This window comes from Lynx canadensis, chromosome D1, assembly GCF_007474595.2.
Source record: "Lynx canadensis isolate LIC74 chromosome D1, mLynCan4.pri.v2, whole genome shotgun sequence".
Taxonomy (NCBI): domain Eukaryota; kingdom Metazoa; phylum Chordata; class Mammalia; order Carnivora; family Felidae; genus Lynx; species Lynx canadensis.
The window spans coordinates 63,993,632-64,019,654 of record NC_044312.2 but is presented as its reverse complement, the minus strand read 5'-3'; the positions used below and the strand labels follow the sequence as shown (position 1 = coordinate 64,019,654).

The following is a 26,023-nucleotide window of genomic DNA, read 5'->3' as shown; positions in this document are numbered from 1 at the left end:
TACCCTTATTATATCAATGGTTTTATATTATAATTATTTTTATATTTGTCCTCTCCAGCTAATTGTGTACTCCTTAACATAAACCAAATGATATGCATCATTGTATACACATTACAATGCCTGGTACCTACAAAGTAATGATCAACATTTATTGAATCACTAAGTAACATTTATCTTAATGGCATTAGTTAATTGGTTTAACATGCTGATATTTATCTTTAAAAGTTAACTACGTTTTTAGTCATGAAATTCTTAGTGAATCCATGATGGAGCAAAGTAATCACTATTATTTTTTAAGTGTTTGTAAAAATATTTTTTCTTTTTTTTAAATTTTTTTTTTAACGTTTATTTATTTTTGAGACAGAGACAGAGCATGAACGGGGGAGGGGCAGAGAGAGAGGCAGACACAGAATCGGAAGCAGGCTCCAGGCTCTGAGTCATCAGCCCAGAGCCCGACCCGGGGTTCGAACTCACGGACTGTGAGATCGTGACCTGAGCTGAAGTCGGACGCTTAACCGACTGAGCCACCCAGGCGCCCCTGTAAAAATATTTTAAACAATGTTTTAAATTATTGTTTGGTAAGAGATGTGGAAATAAATGTACAATTATAAAACACTACACAAATTTGCATTCTCGCCATCACCACCACCACCATCATTATTATTATCGATATTATTATAGTCTTTATAGTTTCAAAAAGACTAAACCAAATCTTTTGGTAAAGCAGTTAGATAGAAAAGAATCCAATAAAGTGTAGCTTTGATAGTTGAAACTGGAGAAAAACGGCAACATAACATAGTTTGAGAATTTCCTAAGGATACAACCAGATGATGCTACTTAGACACTGGCCAATGTGTAACAAAAGGCAAGGACGGAAAATGGTCTCAGGTCAAAAGTTCAGATGTTATCAAAGAAAATCTCAGTTAACTGGGGGGCCTGGGTGGCTCAGATGGTTATCTGACTTCCTGGGTCATGATCTCACAGTTAGTGAATTCGAGCTCCAAGGCAGGCTCTGTGCTGACAACTCAGAAACTGGAGCCCCCTTCGGAGTCTGTGTCTCCCTCTCTCTCTGCCCCTCCCCTTCTCGTGCTCTATCTCTGTCTCTCCAAAATAAATAAACATTAAAAAAACTTAAAAAAAAGAAATTCTCAGTTAAGGAAGCTGAGAGAAATGCATATTCATAGCACTAGTTTTTATGACTTTTAAAGCAGAGATGACCTTCCCTTTTCTTTCAAACCACATCCTGCAGAGAATCTCAACACTTAAGTCCAAAGAGGATGAGTAAGGGCAGAGGCAGGGGCTCAGAGCCCCACTTGCTTGACTTTCACTTTTCTCTTCCCCTGAAAGAGCCCCCTAATGCTTCTTAGCGCCCTAGGGGTGCACAAAACAATATGAAAATGTGATTCAAAACCTTGCATCTGCCTCCCTCCCACAGTTGTAACTCCATATTTTCCTTCATTTGTTTTGATCCTTCTCTAACCATCCCTTTACATTGCCTTCTTTTGATGTAGCCTTTCCTCTCTTTCTCTTCCATCTCTTTCACCTTTCTCTTCATTTTTTAAATTTCTGTTTTCCCCTACTAAGCAGGGGAGAGATGGTGGAAGGGAGTTTGCTGGGATGATATTCTAAAGAACGGATCTTCCTGTAGCTCCATTAATGCAGGTGAGGTTGTCAGGATGTTATTGATGAGGTATAATTCAGCTACTGTTTTACTAATGGTCTTGCAAGCACAGAGCCTTGGATAAATGTAGTTGTGTTTGCAGCCATCAGAAGGGGAAAGAACTCTAGGGAAAGGGAAAGTATGCAGAAACCTAGCTGAGGTGGACTGGCCAGCTACACCTCTATCCAGAGTGTCTCCTTTCTGTGGTAACATATTGAAGATTCCATGCACGGTTTCAACAAGAAAGAACAAGATAGCATACTTAAGAAAACTTGTGAAAATCCCACCTAAATGATAGTTTGAGGCCACATAGTTACAATAGCAAGGACTTTAGAGTAAGAAATTCAGAGTTAAAGTTCTAGTTATTATTTTTTATCTGTGAGTCACAGAGCTACTGACATGACATTTTCTGAGTTAGGGTTTTCTCAACTGTAAAATGACTATTATTACAGATGCCCTATCCATCTGAAGGGTGGCTGTGGGTGTGAAATGAGATAATATATACTCAAGCGCTTTGAACATTCTAAAGCCTAATACATAATCATTGTTTTCCATCCTTTCCCAGATTACCTAATTTGTCAAAAACTTCTGGTTATTTACTTGAGACCTCTGATCTCCTTTCTTGTTTCCTAGAAATGTGTCAAAGGAGACATATTTTCTTTGTAATAAGCCATCATCCTCTTCACAAAAGAGTTCAAGTCTGTGCTCTGTCCACTTTGCTCTCTACTTACCTCCTGTGAATGAAATTGGCATCACATTCCAGAGAACCCCTGGTCTGTGTCAGCTACCCTAGGCTTAGACTAGACTATGTTTGAACAAGTGACTCCAGGGGAGTCCTAAAATATAGCTATATCTGTGCAAGTCACTTCAGAAAAGCCCTGGGCTGTGTCTGTGCCAATCATCCCAAAGGTACTCTGGGTGTGTCTCAGTCCTCATTGCTGGTGAACTCTGGGGTTCTGCCTTGTCACATTCTCAAAGAAGCTTTGTCCAGGGGTGTGCCAGACACCCCAGATAAATCCTGTCAGTCCCTATAAAGAAGTTCTGAGTTGTGCAGCATTAGTCACTTCAGAGAAGCTCTGGGCTGGGCCTGTGTCAATCACTCTAGAGGATTCCAGGCTGGGTCTCAGGACTATTTTAGTCCCTGGTGTTTACTGGAAGGGAGTGATTCCCCCAATGCTTCCTCTTCCTCAGGTAAAGTCATAGGTTCAGTTTCTGACAGGTGTGAGTTTTGAGGAATTCCCAGACATGCAAAAATTCATGAAGATTCTGCAATCCCATAATTGGAGGAAGTGCTTTGCTGCGGCTCCAACTTTTCCTGCACTCGTGAGGCTACAAGAGCAAGGGAAAAAAACAGTGGTCTGTCTATTCTCCAAGGTTTGCACCAGAGAGAGATCAGAAGAGCATGCCAGTATTCTTTTTTCCCCTCAAGATTATTGAGATAAAATTGACATATAATGTTGTGTAAGTTTAAGATATATAATGTGATGATTTGATACATGGATATATATATATATTGAAATGATTACCACAATAGAGTTAGTTAACATGTCCATCGCTTCACATAATTGTCTTTTTGTTTATGTGTGTGGTGAAAATATTTAAGATATACTCTCTTAGCAAGTTTCAAGTACAGAATACAGTATTGTTAATGATAGTCACTATGTTGTATGTTTGATCCCCAGAACTTATTCATCTTAAGTTTGTACCCTTTGACCAATGTCACCATACCCCCGTCTCTGATAACCACTATTCTACTTTCCTTCTCTCTGAGTTTGGTTTTTTTAGATTCCACATATAGATGAGATCATACAGTATTTGTCTTTCTCTGTCTGACTTATTTTACTTAGCATAATGCCCTTGAGTCTCATCCATGTTGTTGAAATAGCCAGATTTCCTTCTTGGTTATGGCTGATTAATATCCCATTGTATATATGTATACATATGCCATATTTTCTTGATCCACTCATCTGTAAATGGACACTTAGATTTTTCCCATGTCTTGGCTATGGTGAACAATGCTACAATGAACATGGTAGTGCAGGTATCTCTTTAAGATAGTGATTTTATTTCTATCATTCCAGTATTCTTTTACATCTTCCTTCACTTTTGATTCTCATTGGGCTAATTCTTTGGGAGTGTTTCCGATCTGGATTCGGAAGTTTTCATGCATGGAGAGGATAACTCATTAATCACTGTCTAAGCCAAGTGGAGAAGCAGTTGGCAGGGGATACTGTTGGCTGGGGAGGCTAGTAACTCCTGGATAAGGTGAAAACAAGAAAGTCTGAATAACAGTCTGAAAATCCTAACACTTCTTGAATAAGAAATGAAGTTGAGGGAGTAAGATGATGTCCATGCTTTGTGACAAAATTTTCCCAAGGTGATTAGGGCTTCATCCGAAGACTCTAATGCATGTCTGAACATTTTTTATAGTGTTTCTGAAACAGACATTTGACCACATGTTTCTTACTAAAAGCAGTAACCATACCTGACTTTTTCATTATTGTTTGCTTAATATTTAGTGAAGTGCCTGCAAATATGTGCTTGCATTTTTCAACAAGCCATATTTAAAATACTGACCTTCTGCATCATACTTCACCTATATGACCTGTGATTTCCATTTTAATTAATTAGGATGGGACAGTCATCTTGCAGTTTGTTGTAGGGAAGTATACCACATTTCCAACAAAAGTTGGAATAAATAATAAAGGTGATTCACTGGATAAAAAAGAATAGCTATTTATTCTTCCCCTTCAGTGGTCCCTGGGAGTTTTAATTCTCCCTATTTCCTACTCTACAGTCTGCCAGTAGCCAGTGGATGACTGAAATGGGAGTACAAAAGCCTACTTCTTTGGCATGAAGCAGAACAAACTAAGCTTTATTTATTCCCTGGAGTTCCCTGCTGGAACTGCTGAGTCTGGAATTGCACCCAAAATTATATTTTTGCTCAGCTTCTTCTCTATTCCTACTCTACTACATTTAATGGTTTCTCCTTAATAATTCACTTGCACTTGAGTCCTTGGCTCCATATCTGGTTCTGGGATAACCCAGTGAAATCAACTGATCCTGAGGCAAGATCAATTACTGTAAGTTTGGAGAAGATGTTTCTAAAAGGTAAGAAGAGATTCATAGCAGGGATATGAAGGAAAAGGTTTAACCTTTCTGGGAATAAAACCTCTTTCATGCCTCTTTAATGGATCTTCTCCAGACTTTCAGAATATCTATACTTTATTGCAGGAACTTGAGCACTGTATTTCCTCACATGCAATCCACCATCAACTCCTATCAATTCTTCCTCCAAAAATTATTTAGAATTAATTTGTATTGATACTACTCTATTCCAAGTCACCACCACTTCTCAACTGGATTACCCATTCGTTTGTTCATCTTCATACACTATTGAAAAACTATAGAATAATTTCATTGTAATGTAAAGTTTGCATTGGGCAAAGCAAACCAAAATATAACCTTCAACACTAAATGTCAAAGACCTTGCCATCAGGAGCTCTCTTACCTGTTTTAAAGAAAATTTTAGAAGTATGACTATAATTGAAGCTCCATTCACAAAGAGAAGCATCTCTTGTTTTGTGCAGCTTCTGACTTCTGGAAAGTGGCACTGATTCCCATGACCATATAAGAAGCTGCCCCACTGGTTCAGAGCATCATATCAACTCCATTATCTCAGTACCAAATACTCTTTTACTAAATAAACCATCATTGTCATTTTCATTCTATTGTTATAATGCTTGTTAAATATCTACTGTGGCAACCTTCAACATCACTGAACTGCATATCTGAGCAGTCTACGTTGTCTCTCCAGGTACCAGCTGTTGTTTCTGTTAATGCTCTGGCTTCAAACTTGCATATATTTTGAGTGGTATTCCCTAACCCTATTTTTCCATAGTATTTTAAATGCAGAGTTTTCCAGAACATATGGTTTTCAGGAATTCTCATGTCATGTTAAAACAAAAATAATTGTGCAGCTTTAATTTTTAAAGACTTACAGGTACACTGGGAAAAGACAAACATGTAAAAACCAGTACAGCATAGTATATGCAAAATTTAACTTATCTGTTGATAAAATTGGAATAGATGCATATAGCAGAGAATAATTTATGCTGCTTGAGGGATCACACTAGGGCCTTGAAAGATGAGATGGATCTGGCTAACGTACAGATGGAAAGAACTTTTCAAACAGAGAAAATGGAGTACCGGACATCACCAGCTGCTAATCATCTAAACTACTAACACAGAAGTATGAATGAAATTCACTATATTCTCTAATTTACTCAATCATTTCTTCCATAATCTTCAAAATTTATTTCCTTCAAATTAAAATTTTAGTTATTTTTTACCTATTACGTAAGCAAAATTTCAAACGTTTGATGACAAATGTTATTGATGGGACAATAGGGAAAGAAGAACCCTTGTAAATTTCTGGTGGGAAGGTAAAATGGTATAATCAATTTGGAGGGAAATTTGCCAATATATAACAACATGGTACATGTATTCACCCTTTGCCCAATTTCTAGATTTCCATCTGTCAGATACACTGGCAAAAATATGAAAATGCTTGTGTATAAAGATATTTTTTACAGCATGATTTATAATTGTAAAAGAGTCATTAAATAAACTATGGTATATCTAAAAAATAGAGTACTATGAAATCATAAGAAGAATGAGAAATATTTTTGTGGTTAAGGAAGAGCTATGTTGCAGTTAGCTAGATCCATTTTAAACTTTGATGAAAACAGTATCACAATAGAAATTTATACTACTACTTCAACAAGGCTTAAGAACCTGAGTATGGGATAGAAAGCTTGTGAAAGCTCAGCTCATTCTTCCTGGGAAAACAGTAAGGACTAAAATGTATGTGGGGTTATAAAGGTGTAAGTATGGGCATTATCAATCCATGTTTCTATATTTATATCACATACCAGTGAGATTAGAAGAACTAACATGCTTCAAGGGCATGCAAACTGAAATAAGACAGTGATGACAGTTATGCATTGGTAAGGATTACAGGGTTTTCTCTCTGATGAATGGAGTCAGATCTGCCCGATGGAAAAGAAAGTGACATGATGATTTTTCACTGGTCTTGTCCTCTGTTATTATGTATCCCCACAATAGGATTATAAGCAGTTTCATGCTGTACACAATGTGGACATAGTAATGTGAATATCCGGAATTATATGGCACAGAATTATTGAAATACCAATAAGAAAAAAAAACGTATGCCTACAATGAACAGAGGAGTTTTCCAGGAGGTAGAAACAGGGCCAACCTACTTCTCTGCTCTTTTCCTTCTTCTGAGCTTCCCAATAGTCATTTCACAGCTGGGTTTCATCCCACCAGAGATGGCAAGGGAGGCAGAGGAATCCCAAATATGAAACTGATTGCTCCACATTGAGTACACTTTACTCTCCTTTCTTAACGTTTATGGGATGCAAAATCTAAGGCCTAAAGCCTTGCGGAAAGTCCGGCCAAGGGCATTCTTCACTTCATTATTTCTCAGGCTATAGATGATGGGGTTCAACATGGGAGTCACAACAGTGTAGGACAATGACAGAAGCTTTTTGCTCTCAGGCGAATTATTGGATTTAGGCCGGAAGTAGGTGAGGCTTAATGACACATAGAAAAGGGAGACAACAAGGAGGTGGGAGGAGCAGGTAGAGAAGGCTTTATGCTTCCCTTTAGCTGATGGAATCTTAAGGATGGCAGCAGCAATGCGAAGGTAGGAACACAGGATCAGCAAGCAGGGTATCATGATGACCAGCACAGTTCCAACAATCGCATAGATCTCAAACATTGCTGTGTCTGCACACACCAGTCTCAGCACAGGTGGGCTGTCACAGAAGAAGTGGTTCACCTTGTTGGTGCCACAGAATGGAAAGCTGAAGAGCCAAGTGGTCTGAACAGTAGCTACGGGAAATCCTGGAAACCAGGAGGCAACAGCCAATTTGGCACGTGTCCTCTGGTTCATGATGACTGGGTAGTGCAAGGGATTGCAGATGGCTACATAGCGGTCATATGCCATGGTGGCCAGGAGGACGCATTCAGCGACTCCAAAGAAGAAGAAGAAATACATCTGCATGGCACAGTCAAGGAAGGAGATGGTTGTGTCCCGGGCAAGCAGGGTCCCCAGCATCTTGGGCACGATGACTAGGTTGAAGCCAATCTCCAAGAAGGACAAGTTCCTGAGGAAGAAGTACATGGGGCTGTGCAGCATGGGGTCAGTCAAGGTAACAAGAATGATGAGGCTGTTTCCCAATAGTGTGACCAGGTAGATGATTAGAAATGTCAGGAAGAGTAGTGACTGTATTTCAGTAGGTAGGGAAGAGAAGCTCATGAGGATAAACTCCCCAACTCTTGTCCGGTTTCCTTCAGCCATCAATACAGAAATGAATCTCCAGCTTCAGTCATGAAGAGAAATTCTTGATTGGAGGAATCAGAATCTTGGTTTGTTTATCAGACTCCTTTTCAGTGTCAGGAAAAGAGGCTGGGTCGGAATCTCAGTTGGAAAAGGAAGGGCCTTGAGCTGTCTAAGAATAAGACACAAGGAAGAATGGCCAGGGCTTAAGTTCTGAGTTGGGCCTGGGCCACCTTCTGGAAGAGTTGATATTTCCTTATTTGTACATTAACATGTACAGAATGGTCATACCAAATCAGAACCATAAGTCCCTGAAGGAGCCATCAAGGGGCACATTTTGGAAGAAATTATATTCCTGAAAACACCTCAACTTTTGAGATACAAGCCCAAAGTTCATGATTTCATTAAAAACACATACATGTGAATTTATAAAAACTTTAGAAATGTATTTAAAATGCAGAATTTATATATTCAATGCAGAATACTGCATCTAATAAGTTTTCTACTCTTCATGAATCTTTCTTGCTGGCTGTAATTTGGGAGGAGCATGTATTGAGGACAATTAACACATGCCTGTGTTTTGTCCTTTTATATATGCATTTTATAGGGGAGGCAACTTATCCCAGAGAAGTTAAGGAAAGAGTGAAAGTGGTAGGTCTCGAATCCAAACCACATCTGTTGAATTCCAGAGTTCTCAGACTTCCACTGGACTGAGATTCATTGGACTATTCTACCTTGATCTGAGGACTAACTCATTAATGCTTAAGAAAATAAAATGGGAATTTCTGCAAAATCACATTTTGTATGATTTATTTCTAATTTTCAACTTATTATCATATTCCCTTTTTTCCTCACTATTTTGGTAATCTAGAACATTGAATTCTAATGGAGGAATTATGAGATGAAGTTGGAAAATAAGTAATAAAGGAATTGGATGTGGTTAGGAAACTATTATACAAAAAATACAAGCTTAAAAACAGAAATAAAAACATTATTAAGAGCACTAGAAACCAGAATTGCAACAAAGTAAAAGAGAAACAAGCTTGTGGTCCTTGTTTTGGATACGTTACATCAATAGACTTTTATTGTATGCTAAGGAATTTGGACCTTATTCTATAGATAAAGAGAGCCGCCTGAATATATGAAGCATGGGAGTGACATTGTTATATATGCCACATACAACACATAGAAACATCACTCTGACATTGAAAATGAATGGTATAAGGTGAATTAGGGGAGGGATGAAATCTGTATACCTGGGATCAAGAAAATCAGGTGGTATACTCATCCTCCGATTTCATATACAATCCATTTTTAAGCAATAGACAAACCACTGAAGCTCAATATTAGTCAGGTAATGGTGAGTAATTTGAATTTGAAGGTTGTATTTAAAACTCCAAAACATCCATGAAGGAAGAGAAAGTCATTCTTGCCAAAGAATAATGATCAGACTGATCTAAGAGTTCTCTGAAGCACTAAAAATTAAATGAAGCAATGTCTACAGTTTTGAGATCAACTTCAGAAAAACCAAATACAAGTTTCAAAAATTAATAATAATAAAAAGATCATTGATGCCACAAACAAAGAATCTTAATTAGAGACTCCTACTGTCATTCAGTACAACTCAGCCCTGTGCTTTTCAGAGTCAGTAGAGAAAGTCATGAGAGGTATGAAGACACAATTCAAATTAGTGGAGGGCGCCTGGGTGGCGCAGTCGGTTAAGCGTCCGACTTCAGCCAGGTCACGATCTCGCGGTCCGTGAGTTCGAGCCCCGCGTCAGGCTCCGGGCTGATGGCTCGGAGCCTGGAGCCTGTTTCCGATTCTGTGTCTCCCTCTCACTCTGCCCCTCCCCCATTCATGCTCTGTCTCTCTCTGTCCCAAAAATAAATAAACATTGAAAAAAAAAATTAAAAAAAAAAAAAAAAAACAATTCAAATTAGTGGAATAAATCCGAGACATGAGAACAGTTGTTCCCTTTCTCAAGAAAGAGTCTGAACGAAACTAAAGACGCGTTGATTGTTTTCAATATGTACTCTCAACAAAGCCCCATAAGATATTGAGTATTGAATAAGCAGTCACTAAAAATAACAGCCTTAGGTCAGAAAAGACCATGGTGGTTGGGGCAGAGTGGGGATGAGAATGGCAAACCATGATTATCAAATTAAAAGGTTGTGGAGTGGAGTGCTAGAAACTTAAGAAAACTGAAGTGATGAATTAGAATATAAGTTTGAGAAATCATGCCCACATCACTGAGAAAAATTTTGAAACTATGAAAATAATGAGAGTAATAATAAAGGAAAATACAGGAAATACAATCAACTTGCTAGGCATTTCAGAATGACATGACAAAAAGGAAAGAGAGACAATACTCAGAGAAGTACCAGGGGAAGAATAAATGTCTCTGAGCTAAAGGAAGGCATGACTTTGAACTGAAAGAACCCCTAAGCACAAAACAAAATAAATTTTAAAAGATTTACACGAACATTTCCTTATATTAGTGAAAGTTTTTTTTTTTTTTTTAATTTGAAGATAGGGGAAAATTCTGTTAAGTAACTGACTAGAAAATGGTAAAAAATAAAGCAAAATGAATTTTAAAGACCCCTATAAATCACAACCAAACAGAAACGTTAGCACAACTGCAAAGGAAAAAAATAAATCAGAGAACTCTTTCTAGGAAGAGAGGGGAGATATGTTTTTCCTTATTCTTTCCACTAAGTGTCACTAAAACCCCTAGACGTTATATGTGAAAGAAACAAAAGAAGATTCTGAAAGATGGAGAGAAGTTGGACCAGCTAGATATCTCAGAACCCAAGGAAGGTCATGGTAGTTAAGTTCCCCAGGATTTCATTTTTCCTGTATAACCCAAACTACTTTCTCAATACAATCTGGATATCTATGTAAAAATAATAGACAACACTACACTTACAAGTAAAACATTAGAGCAGAGATTCTTAAATTTGGAGGATGATGCAACCTTTTGAGATTCTGACAAAAACTATGGAATCTCTGTCCTTCAAAAAATATATAATATTGAATGTATTTTGGAGGAAGCCTCAGATCTCCCGAAGTCCTTCTGAAGATTCCCAGCTTGGTTTCACAATAAGTTTTGGAATTTGGGCCAATGTAATAAGACTAGGAAAATAAATAAGAAATAAATATTGGAAAGAAAAAGATAACATTATTATAGAGGAAGATGAAAAACTATCAATATTAAAAATTCAATTGGTTGACTAGTCATAGTACGAATATATCAAATAAGTGGTTTTCCAGTATTCATGAAAACAAATGCTAACTAAAAAAAAGTTTCAGTGTATCATTAACACTCAAAGTACATTAGAATAAGCATTTTAAAAATAGACATGCTCTTATGGAATGTAATGAACTGATATAACTGGAAAAATGTCTTGGACAAATTGAATGCCATATTGTCTTCATGAAGAAACAAGTAGTATTATAAAGATGTCAATCACCAACAAATTAATAGTAAATTTAATGTGGTTCCAAAAACATTAAGTAGAGCAAGAATATATATACCATTAGATATTAAAACACATGTTAATACTATCTCATAATATTTTGTTGTATTCTCTCATAATTTTAAAATACTTTAATATGTTTACTTGTGCATGCTTCGAAGAATTGTACGTTAGGCAAATAATTGAAACAAAATGAATCCTAGGAGCAGTGCGTATATAAAAGGAATTCAGTAAACAGCTCTGGGGCAACTTGAGGGGAAAATAAATGTTGCATTCTCACCTTAAACAATACAACAAAATACATCCAGTATGGATGATTTAAATGTAAATACAAAGTCATAGTTGAATTTGAAAAAAAATGTATGTTAATATTTACTTTAGCTTTCTGAAGGTCTTTCTCAGCATAAACTTTAAAACAGAACCTAAAAAAGGTAAGATCCACTGATTTGAAAATATAAAATTAAATGTTTGAACATTAAAAGCCTAACTGAGAAATTAAAGACAAATACCAAATGAAGACAATATCTAGAAGATAAATTTCAAGAGATTGTTGCAGATTATCTAAGAGAAAATTAAGCAAAGTTATAGTCATTCAATTCACATTACCAGAAATCAAATGCCAAAAAACCTGTAAAGAAGGCTCAAAGTCATCAGAAATCAAATACAATTTAAAAAGAAGAGATTATTTTTCTTAAATATTTAAAATATTATATATTTATTTTGGGTACAAGTGAAAGAATATAAACATTTGAACACTGTAGGTCCAGATGATAAGCGGATTTCACTGTATGTTTATAGTCTCTTTGAACTGTCAATTCCATGTCTACAATTTTAGATTAAGATTATGTGCAAATTTTACCTATCAGAATGCTCCTCTCAGTTTTATTTACAATAGAGTACTTAAAACAAAGAAACAGTAAAGAGTATTCTAGACATATAAAAATAGATCAGTGAAATAAATTGTATTACATCTATACTACAGAATGCTATGAAGTAATTTAAAGTGTATTATAAGAATATCAAATGGCATGTGAAAATATTCAATATGTTTTGCTAAGTTGATAAATTAGGCTATAAAATAGCATACTCAATGTAAGACATTTATTTCAAAATGTATATATATATACACACACATACATACATACAAATATACATGCATATATATCCATATAGCAATCTTCAGTTCTATTCCTTTGTTAATATGTTAGTGGTGCAATTACAAGTGCTTTAAATTTCTTCTTTGTATTTTATATTTTTTATCCTATCTACAGTGAAATATATTGGTTTTTATTTAAGAACACTTGAATATAATAAAGAATAAAATACATATAACACAAAACAACCCATAAAAAAAGGGAAAGATGAAAAATAGGAAAATATTTGCAATAACAGCAACAAATAATAAAAAGCATTTGTCTAATTGATAAATAATTAGCCATATAAGTAAATTTTTAAAAGACATGATCTCCCCAAAAGAGAAATAGAAGACACAAAAATTTATTTCACCAAAAAGTGCCAATGGCCAATAAGCATATAAAAATTGCTCTATTTTGCTAGTAATAAAATTAAAAATTAACATATAAATTAAATTTCTTCATCATCTTTGAAATATTTAAAAACATGATATTCAGTGCTAGTCAGGGGTGGTGTAGTAAGCCATATCTTATTTTGTTTAGGGCTTTATAATTAGTATAATCTCTTTAAAAATCAATTTGGCATACTTGTGTGAGGATCCTTTACTGCTCATACACTTTGATGCAAGAACTCCTCTGGTAGAAGAGATGGAGGCAATGATTCTACATGTAAGTTTGTGCAGGGCCAACCATCATGAAAAAAGAAGATGCTAACACTGCACACATATGATAAATTTCTAATTTTGGAAATATATTCTTGTAGAAAGGCTGAAAGGGTACATGCAAAATTAAAAACTGGTCTACTTCAAGTGGTAAAAAGTGGGGATTTATTTTATTTTTATTTTCCTGGATTTCTAAATCTTCTACAGTGAGCTAGCTACATTTGCTATATAATAGCAATAAAAATATTACAAGTGAAAGTGTTGATAATCATACTCATGATGAAGCTGGAAATACCGACTGAATATATAAGAGATTTATGGTTTGTGCTTTATATTCATTCTTTCATTTTCTTCTTACAGCTATGATTTAAAGGCCATCATTATCGTTCCTATTTATTTATTTATTTATTTATCTCTTCCTTGTTGTCAATTTGGCTAACATATAGTGTGTAAAATGTGCTCTTGGTTTTTGGGGTAGATTCCCGTGGTTCACCACTTACACACAACACCCGGTGTTCATCCCTACAAATGCCCTTTTCAATGCCCATCACCCATTGTCCCCTCTCCCCCACTCCTCCAGCCACCCTCAGTTTATTCTCTGTATTTAAGAGTCTCTTATGGTTTGCCTCGCTCCCTCTCTGTTTGTAACTATTTTCTCCCCTTCCCTTCCCCCCATGATCTTCTGTTAAATTTCTCAAGATCCACATATGAGTGAAAACATGATACTAGTCATCTTCTCTCTTTCCTATATGTTTAAAAATATTTCAGTTATTCAGATATTATAATTACCTATTTGCATCTTGATCTGTAAACTCCTCCAGAAAATTAACTGCCTCGGTCATCATTACAGGAGGAAGCCCAGGGATTAGCCAGATATGTGATTTGAGATGATTGGATGAATGAAAATACGAATTTGACAAAGTTTATTCTCTCTGGAGTTTCCATTCATCATTGAAATTCCTACTTTTCTCAGTGACTGCCCTCCCTTTAGTCAGAACTCCACTTTCACTGGAAGCTCCATTTCAGGACAAAGTATAATGTTTTGTGCTGGTGAGGAGGATTGGGAAGGAAGAGGGAGAAGAGATGAAAGGGCCCACTGGGTTCCCACAGAACTTCTGGAAACTACCAGGGAAGAAGAGATGGCACCCTGGCCTAAGACTGAGAGACATCACACAATCTGGTGGTCACGGCTGGCCCACAGGCTCCTTCCAAGTCCCTCCAGAACTTCTGCAGGATCATCCTTCTGCTAATCATTAGCCTGACTACCCCAGGAGTAGGAGCCCACTCTTCAAGGCCTTTTGCACCCATAAAATTGCCCTAAAGAAGTAGCATGCTCTGATGTGCTCTGCCTCATGAATGTCCCACTGAGGCAAGTCTTCCCCAAGTAATCAGAGGAAAGTCAAACTTGGAGAAAGTTTATGTCCTGTGGAGGCTGCAAGGCTGGGTCAGAAAGCTTTAGAGGATAGAACTGGGAAAAAAACTAGTAATCTCAATCTTTTTGTGGTCTCATATCTCACTTATGACATAGAAAGAGAGGAACTTATGAGATCTTCCCAGTGTGGACACAAGAATAAAATGAGGTGTCCCTCCAAATCCTGCCAAACCTGGTCCAGTTGAGCACCTGAACTTGGAGAAGAGTCCCAGGCTAATCTGACCATTGGTAGAAGCCTTACCTGTGCCTAATAGGGATATCTGCCTTGTTCAGCTCTGCCTGACACCCATGCTTGCTTCATGCCTGCCCTAGAGTATTGGAAAAACTCTGGCTCTGTTGTCAGAAGAGCCGAAAGAGGCACCAGGGAAGTCTTACTTTCTATTCTGGATGAGCCATTACTGTCTGGACTCAAAGTCAGGTCCCTGCTGCCTTCAGGCATGAGTGAGCATATCTGTGAGCAAACATGGGTTGGCCATGCATTCAGTCCTGACAGGAGAGTTACTCCCAGCTATGTCTCTTTTATACTCAGGACCAGGTGAAGGGCTGGCACTTGCATATTCCCCCCAGGAATTATTGGGCTCACCTTAGCTGCTCTTTCTTCCCTCCCACAAGGGTGCCTGACCTTTCTTAAATCTATTGTCCTTTGAGACCATGATGAATTTCAGATGCCTACAGGAAAAATTTCAAGAAAACAAAACAGGGGCGCCTGGGTGGCGCAGTCGGTTAAGCGTCCGACTTCAGCCAGGTCACGATCTCGCGGTCCGGGAGTTCGAGCCCCGCGTCAGGCTCTGGGCTGATGGCTCAGAGCCTGGAGCTTGTTTCCGATTCTGTGTCTCCCTCTCTCTCTGCCCCTCCCCCGTCCATGCTCTGTCTCTCTCTGTCCCAAAAATAAATAAACGTTGAAAAAAAAAAATTTAAAAAAAAAAAAAAAGAAAACAAAACAAAACAAAACAAACACACAAAAGCATCCTGGCTAGGGGACGTAGGATTTTGTAGAATAAAGCACTAAATTTGAAGTCAGAGTAACTTAAATTTAATCCTAGCACTAGATCTCTCCAGTTTGTTATACTCAGCAATTTTTATTTTTAAAGATTTTATTTTTATCCTATCTTTACACCCAACTGTGAGGCTCAAACCCACAACTCCAAGATCAAGAGTTGAGTCTCCACCAACTGAGCCAGCCAGACTGCCGGTGTTTTGCAATTTTTTAAAGTATCAATGTAAAAAACATCATATACATATCGTACAACTGCATATATTTTATAGAAGAAAATCTCAACGGGCACCTGGATGGCTCAGTCGGTTAAGTGTCCTATTTCGGCTCAGGTCATAATCTCACCATTCCCAAGTTCCCAAGTTTGAGTCCCGCATCAGGCTCTGTGCTGATAACTCAGAGCCTGCAGCCTGTTTCAGATTGTCTCTCTCTCTCTCTCTCTCTCTCTCTGCCCCTCTCCCACTCACGCTCTGTCTGTCTCTCTCTTCCTCTCTCTCTCTCAAAAATAAACACTAAAAGAATAAAAAAAAAGAAAATCTCAAATATGTAAATAAAATTTATTATTAGAAATTTTCTGTAAAGATATATAGAAAATTGATGAGTTACCTCTGGGCAGGGAAATAGGGTACCAGAGGTCAGTATTGAGACAGATATCTACTTTTGATTGTATATAATTTTATATTGGTTGAATTTTTGACTTAAAACATTTTTAATTTTGAAATAATTTTAGATTTATAAAAGAGTTGCCCAGATAGTAAGAATTCCTTTTTACACTCCATGCAGGTTTCCCTAGTTTTAACATCTTACATGACCCTGGTTCATTGCTCAGAACTTAAAAAATTAACATTGCTACAATACTATTAAGTAGACTACAGGCCTTATTTGAATTTGATCAGTTTTCCCACAAATGTTTCTCTTCTTTACCAGGATTCATTCCATGCAACTGAATTGCATTTAGTTGTTATATATCCTCACTTTTCTCTAATCTGTGATGTTCTTAGATCTTGTGTTTTCATGATTACATGGGTTTTTTGGTTTCGTTTGGTTTGGTTTGGAGAGGCGGAAATAATACCAGAGAGTGAAGTGCCTTTCTCATCACATCATATCAGGATGTACAGGATATAAACATGACTTTTCACTATCCCCTTTCCACATTCTATTCCTTCAATGTGGGTTGCTAAGTCCAAGCCACATACAAGGAAGAGAAATTTATCTCCACCTCCAAAAGGAAGGAATCTGCTTGAATTTTTATCACGTGAAAGTATTTGGGTTATTTTTTTTTAATAGAAAAGAGATATTTGAAACAAATATCTAAACAAAACTAACATTCTGGTTTCTTTCACTGATTCCTAACCTTGTGACCTGGAAAAAATTATTCTGCGTGTCATTTTCATATGCATGAGATGCCCAGTACCTGTTGTGAGAAGAAAATGAGATAAAGTGTAGAAAACATGCTAAGCCATGACAAATGTCGTATATGGTAAGATGCTATTTGACCTGGGCCTTGAAGGTTGCCATCAAAGCGGGGAAGGAGTATGCCAGTTGACTACATGATGACTAACATTACTACTAATACTGCTACCAACACCATTTCTGCAGTTACTGACTTAGATCTTTGTATATACAAATCCTTTTGATTTGTATATTATTCCTCTTTATTTTTAATTGGCTAACTCCTACACACTCTTCTGATACCACTTTAAATATCACTTCCTCGAGAAGAAGGAAATCTTGCCATGCGCAACAACATGGATGGAGGTAGAGAGTATTCTTCTCATCGAAAACCTAATCCACTAACCACTAACCACTAACAGCTAACCACTAACCCTTAACCCTAATCCTTTATCCTAACCATAACCTTGCCTTAAACTTATCCCTCTGGAGATGTCTCTAAGCTGCAGGATAATAGGTCCATACCCTCATACTGGCACTAATCTTAACCCCAATCCTTATCCTAGCCCTAAAGCAAACCCTTATCCTAGATATGAGGGAAAAAATATATATATATATATACATATATACATATGTACATTTATATACATATAATGGAAAAATACTCAGCTATAAAAAAGAATGAAATCTTGCCATTTGCAATGACATGGATTGAGCTAGAGAGTATGATTCTAAGCAGAATAGGTCTGTCAGAGAAAGACAAAGAGCACGATTTCATTCATATGTGGAATTTAAGGGATAAGTGTGCAAAGGGGAAAAAAAAGGGAGAGGCCAACCAAGAACCAGACTCTCAACTATAGAGAACATATTGATGGCTACCAGGGGGGAGGTGGAGGGGGGATGGGTTAAATAGGTGATGAGGATTAAGGAGTGCACTTGTGATGAGCACTGGGTGTTGTATGGAAGTGTCAGGTTATTATATTGTACACCAGAATGTAATATTACACTATATGTTAACTACCTGGAATTAAAATAAAAACTTTAGAAAAAATGTCACTTCCTTGATGAGGTCTTCTCTAGTCCAAATGCAAATTAAGACTCCTTCCTTTTATTCTTTCTCAGAGCACTAGGTTCTTTTCCTTCATAGCAATGATATCAATTTGTAACTACATATTTATTTGCGCAGTTCTTTGTTTAATATCTCTCCTGTCCAGGGGTGCCTGGGTGGCTCAGTCAGTTGGGCATCCGACTTCAGCTCAGGTCATGATCTCACAGTCCGTGAGTTCGAGGCCCGCGTCGGGCTCTGTGCTGACAGCTCAGAGCCTGGAGCCTGCTTAAGATTCTGTGTCTCCCTCTCTCTCTGCCCCTCCCCTGCTCATGCTCTGTCTCTGTCTCAAAAATAAATAAAAACGTTAAAAAATATATCTCTCCTGTCCATTGGACTATAATGACCCCAAGGGCAAGGACTGTCTTTTGCTCATCCCTGTAAATCCTGTACTTAGTAGTGAGGTTAAGGAGGATTGGGAAGGGAGCATGGAAGCAATGAGATCAGTGAGGAGGCTCTTATAATAATAGTTTAGAAATAAGGGCCTGGCTTGTGGTATGTAATGACAGGGACAATGAACATAGCAGTTGAGCCAAGGTTTAAGTAGGAATTTTGCCATGAAAGAATGAGCAGGATTAGGAGACGGGTTGAATATTTCCATGACAGCGTTTATCAAAGTGCAGAATTATGACATAGTGCAGCACTTTGTGTGGCACTTTTTGTTCTACAACTGTTTGTGTACTTGTCTACTTTTTAAAAAAAATTTTTAGTATTTATTTATTTTTGAGAGACAGAGAGCTTTTTCTCCTAACTTTTTTATACTTTCTGCCTTTATATTTTGGAGAAGGCACATGCTATACTGACAAGAACATGACATTTTGGGTTCAGGTAGACCTGGATTCAAACATAAGCTCTGACACTTATTGGCTTTTTTTTGTTGTTGTTCTACACTGTACATCCTGATAATACCTGTGAAGAGTAAATGATACTTAATTTATAAATAGGTAACTCATATTTGACAGTTATTACATGCTAATTCCTTTCTTTACCCCGCTCTCTGGGAAATGGAGAGAACCTAATAATTTCCCTGTGTTACAATTAGTAGCAAACTAATTGAGAATGCTGCATAATTGACAATCTTACTTCAAACTGCAAGAAATAATGAAGAATAGACTCACAAAGTTTTACAAGTGGAAGTGGCTATTTGCTTGGTGCCTCTGCTGCCAGAGCATGATTAGTTTTAACACTTTCATGGCAGGTTTCATTGTTCAAATTTTCATCTTATCAATTCCATGAGGTGGGTATTATCACCTCATTCAAAGATAAGGAAACTGAGGGCTAGAGATAGAGAATAATTTGCATAAACATACATAGCTGGTAAACAGCAGACACAAAATTTGAACCCAGGTTTTTCAAAATGCTAATTGTTGAGGGGAATAAAAAAGACTAACTTTAGAGAAAGTGGAAATGCATGGTGTACGGGGAAAGAAAATAGTTCAGGACGGCAAGAGTTGACTATTCATTCAACGATATGGTTGAAGTATGGTAATAACTGAAATTGGAAAAATAAAGCTAGAGCTGATGTACAAAGGGGCTCATATTATAGAAGAACATTAATTTCATTCTGAAGATGAGGGTGGATTGTAAGGATTTTAAGCACGAAAATGACAGATTTTCACAAGCACACTTAGAAAGAACTCTAGAGATGAGACGGTAAGGAGGATGGATTAGAATGAGGTGCATATGTAAATCTGCAGTATCACTGGAGGCTGGGAGATCAGCTAGGAGGCTCTAGGAATAATCCTGGTGGGAGATAGAAGCCAATACCCAAATTTAATCTCCATAAGGAGGCTGCATCTCCACAGGATTTGTTGAAACCCTGGCAATGGATGGGATCTCTGAGATAGTACACATGGAAGATGGAAGAAGAGGGCCAACCTCTGAACTCCCAGGACAAGGATAGTTCCAAAGGACTTGAGAAATAATACAAAAGAGTCTGCACTTGGACGTGTGTGTGGAGAATAGCATGGAAATTCATGGTTATGGAAAGCAAGGCAACAAAAATTCCAAGGGCAATATTCCATTTACGCAAGCATCAAAGAAAACCTGAAAAGTATCTGATTTCCTCAAGAATCTCTGGCCCAAGTCTGAGATCACTGGACTCTGTTGTAATTCCTCCCCTCTCAGGCCTTGGCCCCTCCTGACTTCTAGCTGCAGAATCAGTCTCAGAGAGCTCCAAGAGACCCTGGAGGCCTGAGAGTGAAAGCCTAGGAGTCTCTGCTCTGAGGCAGCTCTAATGCAGGCTGAGCTCTGTTCTCACTGGCTTCTATCCTCAGACTCCTCCACCCTGGGGTTGTAGGCTAACCAGCCTATTAATGAGCAGTCATAGCCTGTGACCTCATTAAAAAGTTGTTAATGAGGCACACTGCTGTTTAGGGAGCAGTTGACTGAGGCACCCAGTGGTCTGTCCCAGGGGCCAGAGGGAAAGCTTATGTGAATAGGTAGGAGCAGATCTGGGGAGAGGGCTAATGAACTCAGGCTGCACAGCCACACCTCCTAAGGAACTCATCTTGGAAAGCAGGCCAGCTTTGAAGCTCAAATCCCTGCTGGCCTGCATGTTTACAGGAGTAGATGCAGTCCAGACCAGGAATGAATTTACTCTGATCTGTCAGCTCTGCTGAATGCCTGCTCTGCTGACCCATTTTGATGGAGGACTTCAAATTCTGAGATTAAGAAGTGGTTTTCCTTGCACTGAATTTTGGTCTTATAATCTTTTAACTCCCCAATTACAAAGGTCTTCTGACTGGTGTCTATCTTATAGATTGTGTCCCTTTACCACCCACTTTTCTCATCATTGCCAAGTACTATTTCTCAAATACAGACTTGATTTTGTCCTTATGCTGAAAACCATTCATCTGACCTCTCTTGTGCACAAAATAGTGTTCAAGCTCTTTGGCATGGAAGGCCTTTCATGATTTGACTCCTACCAACTCCTCCCCTTCATCTCCCTCCAGTTTTCCCTCCCATGTCATAATTTCTATTATTCTCACTATCATCATCACTTCCCCACCCAAGAATCAGAGCTTTATAATGGCTAACATTTCTATACAAACTACTATGTGTCCAACATTGTTCCTTAATGATTCACATATATTAACTCATTTAATCCTCTCCACCATGATGAAAAAGGGGAAGAAATAGGTGTTATTATTATCTTCACTTTACAGAAGAGGAAACTGAAGCAGAGGGGTGCAAAATAACTTGTCCTATATCACCAAGCTGTCAAGTGGCAGAACCAGGATAAAACGTAGGCATTTTAACTTCAGAGTTCATGCTTTTACCCAGATGTTAGCAAACTATAGCCTACAGGCAAATCCCACCGTCCACTGGTCTTTATTGTATATAGTTCATGAGTTAAGAATGGTTTTTACATTTTTAAATGGCTAGAAAAAATCAGAAGAAGAATATTCCTTGATGTACAAACAGTATATGAAAATCAAATTCTAGTATCCAGAAATGTTTTATTGAAATGCAGCCATGCTTGTTCATTTATATATTATGGCTGTTTTCATCCTACAACAGTAAAGCTGAGCAGCTATGTAGAACTCCTACAGTAGTGGTGCCTTCATCTGCAGCTAGGGGTATTACATTTTTTTAAGTTTATTTATTTATTTTGAGAAAGGCAGAGAGCGTGAGTGAGCAACGGAGAGACAGAGAGAGAGGGAGAGAAAGAATCCCAAGCAGTCTCCATTACAACATGGAGCCAGGTGTGGGACTCAATCTCATGAACAATGACATCATGACCTTTGCCAAAATCAAGAGTCAGACAACCAACTGAACCATCCAGGCGCCCCCTGTTTAGGGTGTTAAAAACCACAGTGATGCACAAGAAAAAAATATTTAACTATGTGAGGTGATGGATGGTAACTGAACTTACTTTGGTAATTATTTTGCAAAGATACATATGTAAAGTCATTATCTTGTACATCTGAAACTTCTATAATATTATGTGCCAATTCTATCTCAATGAAAATGAAAAAAAAGTTTCCAGGAATCAGGGCAGGTGAACATAGGAGAGAAATGGTTACAATTTAATTAGTCCGTCTTGTTGTAGCTCTTGTCAAATTATAAGAGTGTGAACATGGCGTGGTTTGCTGCTAAGAGTAAATGACTCTTGCAAAAAGTAAGTATTAATAAGTTAAAAATTATACAGTGATGCAGTTATTACTTGACAGCATTTTGAGTGCCACAGGTGTCTCTACACTTCAATACTTTATTTACTTATATTATTACCAGTGCAAGCCCACGATGTCAAAATCAGAAAAGGAACTAAACTTCAAATGTCACATTTTAAAGTACAGTAGAGTGTTACTGGCTACTTATTCAAAGAATACAAAAATGCTAATTCGAAGGGATACATGCACCCCTCCCTGTGTATAGCTGCATTATTTACAATAGCCAAACTATGGAAGCAGCCTGAGTGCTGACTCATAGATGAATGGATAAAGAAGATGTGGTACATATATACAATGGGATATTCCTCAGCCATAAAAAATAATGAAATCTTGCCATTTGCAATGACATGATAGAGCTAGAGAGAATAATAGTAAGTGAAATAAGTCAGTCAGAAAGACAAATACCATATGATTTCACTCATATGTGGAGTTTAAGAAACAAGCAAATAAAAAATAGCAAAGGGGAAATGGGAGAGAGAGAGAGAGAAACTAAGAAACAGACTTTTAGTTATAGAGAACACATTGATGATGAACAGAGGAAGGGAGTCAGGAGGATGGGTAAAATAGGTGATGGGGATTAGGAAGTGCACTTTTTATGATGAGCACTGGGTGATGTATGGAATTGTTGAATATTGTACACCTGAAACTAATATAACACTATATGTTAACTAACTGGAATTAAAACAAAAACTTTAAAAAAGCATGGTGGGATCAGATTATTCTGTTATCAAATTGGATGATAAATCATTGTGTTTATTATGTAATGATACTCTATGTTAAAGAATACAGTATACGTAGACATCTCTAGATGAAATACTTATTGAAATTATTACCCACTGACAGAAAGAATCTCTAGATTGAATATTTATTGAAATTATTTACAACTCACAGAAAGTAACAGACAAATCTGAAAACTGTAAATGGAGTATCTAAAGTAGAATTTCTTCATAAAAATATAAAACGACAATGAGTCTGAAAGTAATTTAAGTTTCCAAGGGCTTATTTGTTAGCCAAACAAGGAAAACCTTTGCTGATGATGAGTTGGTAATAATGAGTATCATGTAATATTACCTGGGAAAAATAGCCTGAGGAATGAATTGAGTAAGGCCCGTGGGGTTATAAAGGAATATGCATGGAGAGTACTGTTCCACTTCCTCTATCCACATGAAACACCAACTAACTTAAGAGCCAGTACTGCCTCAGAAGCATACAAAATGAAATGAATAAATTATATAAACCGGGATTATAGGCTTTTTTCCAATGGAATGAAGTTAGACTTGTCCAAAACAAGATAAAGTGCCAAGATGACTTTGTGTCTCCCAAGTTCATACTACAAGCAGTTTCATATTGTCTCCCATGTTTGTCACATTGACACACATTAACAAAGTCAATACCAGGAATAGGTTAGTCATAGAAGTGTCAAAGTGCCACTGTACCAATAAGAAAAATAATGTAAACCTACAATGAACAGAGGAGTTTCCAGGTGGTAGAAACAGGGCCAACCTACTTCTCTGCTCTTTCCCCTCTTCTGAGCTTCCCAATAATCATTTCAGCAGCTGGGTTTCATCCCAACAGAGATGGCAAGGGAGGCAGAGGAATCCCAAATATGAACCTGATTGCTCCACATTGAGTACACTTTACTCTCATTTCTTAATGTCTATGGGATGCAAATTCTAAGGCCGAAAGCCTTGTGGAAGGTCCGGCCAAGGGCATTCTTCACCTCATTATTTCTCAGGCTATAGATGATGGGGTTCAACATGGGAGTCACAACAGTGTAGGACAATGACAGCAGCTTTTTGCTCTCAGGCGAATTATTGGATTTAGGCCGGAAGTAGGTGAGGCTTAATGACACATAGAAAAGGGAGACAACAAGGAGGTGGGAGGAGCAGGTAGAGAAGGCTTTATGCTTCCCTTTAGCTGATGGAATCTTAAGGATGGCAGCAGCAATGCGAAGGTAGGAACACAGGATCAGCAAGCAGGGTATCATGACGACCAGCACAGTTCCAACAATCGCATAGATCTCAAACATTGCTGTGTCTGCACACACCAGTCTCAGCACAGGTGGGCTGTCACAGAAGAAGTGGTTCACCTTGTTTGTGCCACAAAATGGAAAGCTGAAGAGCCAAGTGGTCTGCACAGTAGCTATGGGAAAGCCTGGAAACCAGGAGGCAACAGCCAATTTGGCACGTGTCTTCTGGTTCATGATGACTGGGTAGTGCAAGGGATTGCAGATGGCTACATAGCGGTCATATGCCATGGTGGCCAGGAGGACACATTCAGCGACTCCAAAGAAGAAGAAGAAATACATCTGCATGGCACAGTCAAGGAAGGAGATGGTTGTGTCCCGGGCAAGCAGGGTCCCCAGCATCTTGGGCACGATGACTAGGTTGAAGCCAATCTCCAAGAAGGACAAGTTCCTGAGGAAGAAGTACATGGGGCTGTGCAGCATGGGGTCAGTCAAGGTAACAAGAATGATGAGGCTGTTTCCCAATAGCGTGACCAGGTAGATGATTAGAAATGTCAGGAAGAGTAGTGACTGTATTTCAGTAGGTAGGGAAGAGAAGCTCATGAGGATAAACTCCCCAACTCTTGTCCAGTTTCCTTCAGCCATCAATACAGAAATGAATCTCCAGCTTCAGTCATGGAGAGAGATTCTTGATTGGAGGAATCAGAATCTTGGTTTGTTTATCAGACTCCTTTTCAGTGTCAGGAAAAGAGGCTGGGTCGGGATCTCAGTCGGAAAAGAAATGACCTTGAGCTGTCTAAGAATAAAACACAAGGAAGAATGGAGCCTGAGCTCTGGAAAGAGTTCATCATTTCCTATTGTTACTCTTTTATGATGTATTTTCTGCTTTTTTACCATATTTTCTAAAACAAATCATATCGTATTTACCCATACCCATTTACTGTTGCACACTTAATACCTTTGAGATGGTGTTAAGAGATATTTGCTCTCCCATGTTTATTGTGACATTAGTCACCATACCTAAGACATGGAAACAATCTAAATGTCCGTCAGTGGATGAAAGGATAAAGAAAATGTCACACACACACGCATACACACACACATGCACACACACACACACAGGAATATTATTCAGTCATTAAAAAAACAACCTGCCATTTGCAACAAACAGCATGGATGAGCCTTGAGGGCATTATGCTAAATAAAATAAGTCAGACAGGGAAAGACAAATAATGTATGATCTCACTTATGTGTGGAATCTAAAAGAACCAAACTCGTAGAAACAGATGGAGGGATATTGGTTAAAGGGTACAAATTTCCAGTTATAGGATAAATAAGGGGATATAATGTACAGTGGTGGTGGTGACTATAGTTAACAATATTGTACTATATACAATACTTGCAAGAGCAGATTTTAAATGTTTTTAAAAATTTTTAATGTTTATTTATTATTGAGAGACAGACAGACAGACAAAGTGCGAGCAAGAGAGGAGTAGAGAAAGAGGCAGACAAAGAATCCAAAGCAGGCTCCAGGCTCTGAGCTGACAGCACAGAGCCTGACACAGGGCTGGAACCCACAAGCCATGAGATCATGACCTGAGGCAAAGTTGGACGCTTAACTGACTGAGCCACCCAAGTGACCCAGATTTTAAATGTTTTTA

General features: G+C 37.9%; 2 protein-coding genes and 1 long non-coding RNA gene across 3 annotated transcripts; 1 reads left to right on the top strand and 2 right to left on the bottom strand.

The window, feature by feature from the left end:
* The first annotated feature begins 520 nt into the window (after positions 1-520).
* LOC115525621 lies at positions 521-18,387 on the top strand. Its single transcript, XR_003972407.1, has 3 exons — positions 521-540; positions 2,880-2,885; positions 18,303-18,387. It is a non-coding gene; the product is annotated as an uncharacterized LOC115525621 (long non-coding RNA).
* Positions 7,095-8,057, bottom strand: LOC115525620 (olfactory receptor 10A2). Its single transcript, XM_030332871.1, has one exon. The coding sequence runs from the start codon at positions 8,046-8,048 to the stop codon at positions 7,095-7,097; it is 954 nt and encodes a 317-aa protein (XP_030188731.1). The 5' UTR covers positions 8,049-8,057.
* Positions 18,388-24,053: 5,666 nt separating the features above from the next.
* Positions 24,054-25,016, bottom strand: LOC115525717 (olfactory receptor 10A5). The gene has a single exon (XM_030333019.1). It carries the CDS (start codon positions 25,005-25,007, stop codon positions 24,054-24,056), a length of 954 nt encoding a protein of 317 aa, XP_030188879.1. The 5' UTR covers positions 25,008-25,016.
* Between the last annotated feature and the right edge of the window lie 1,007 nt (positions 25,017-26,023).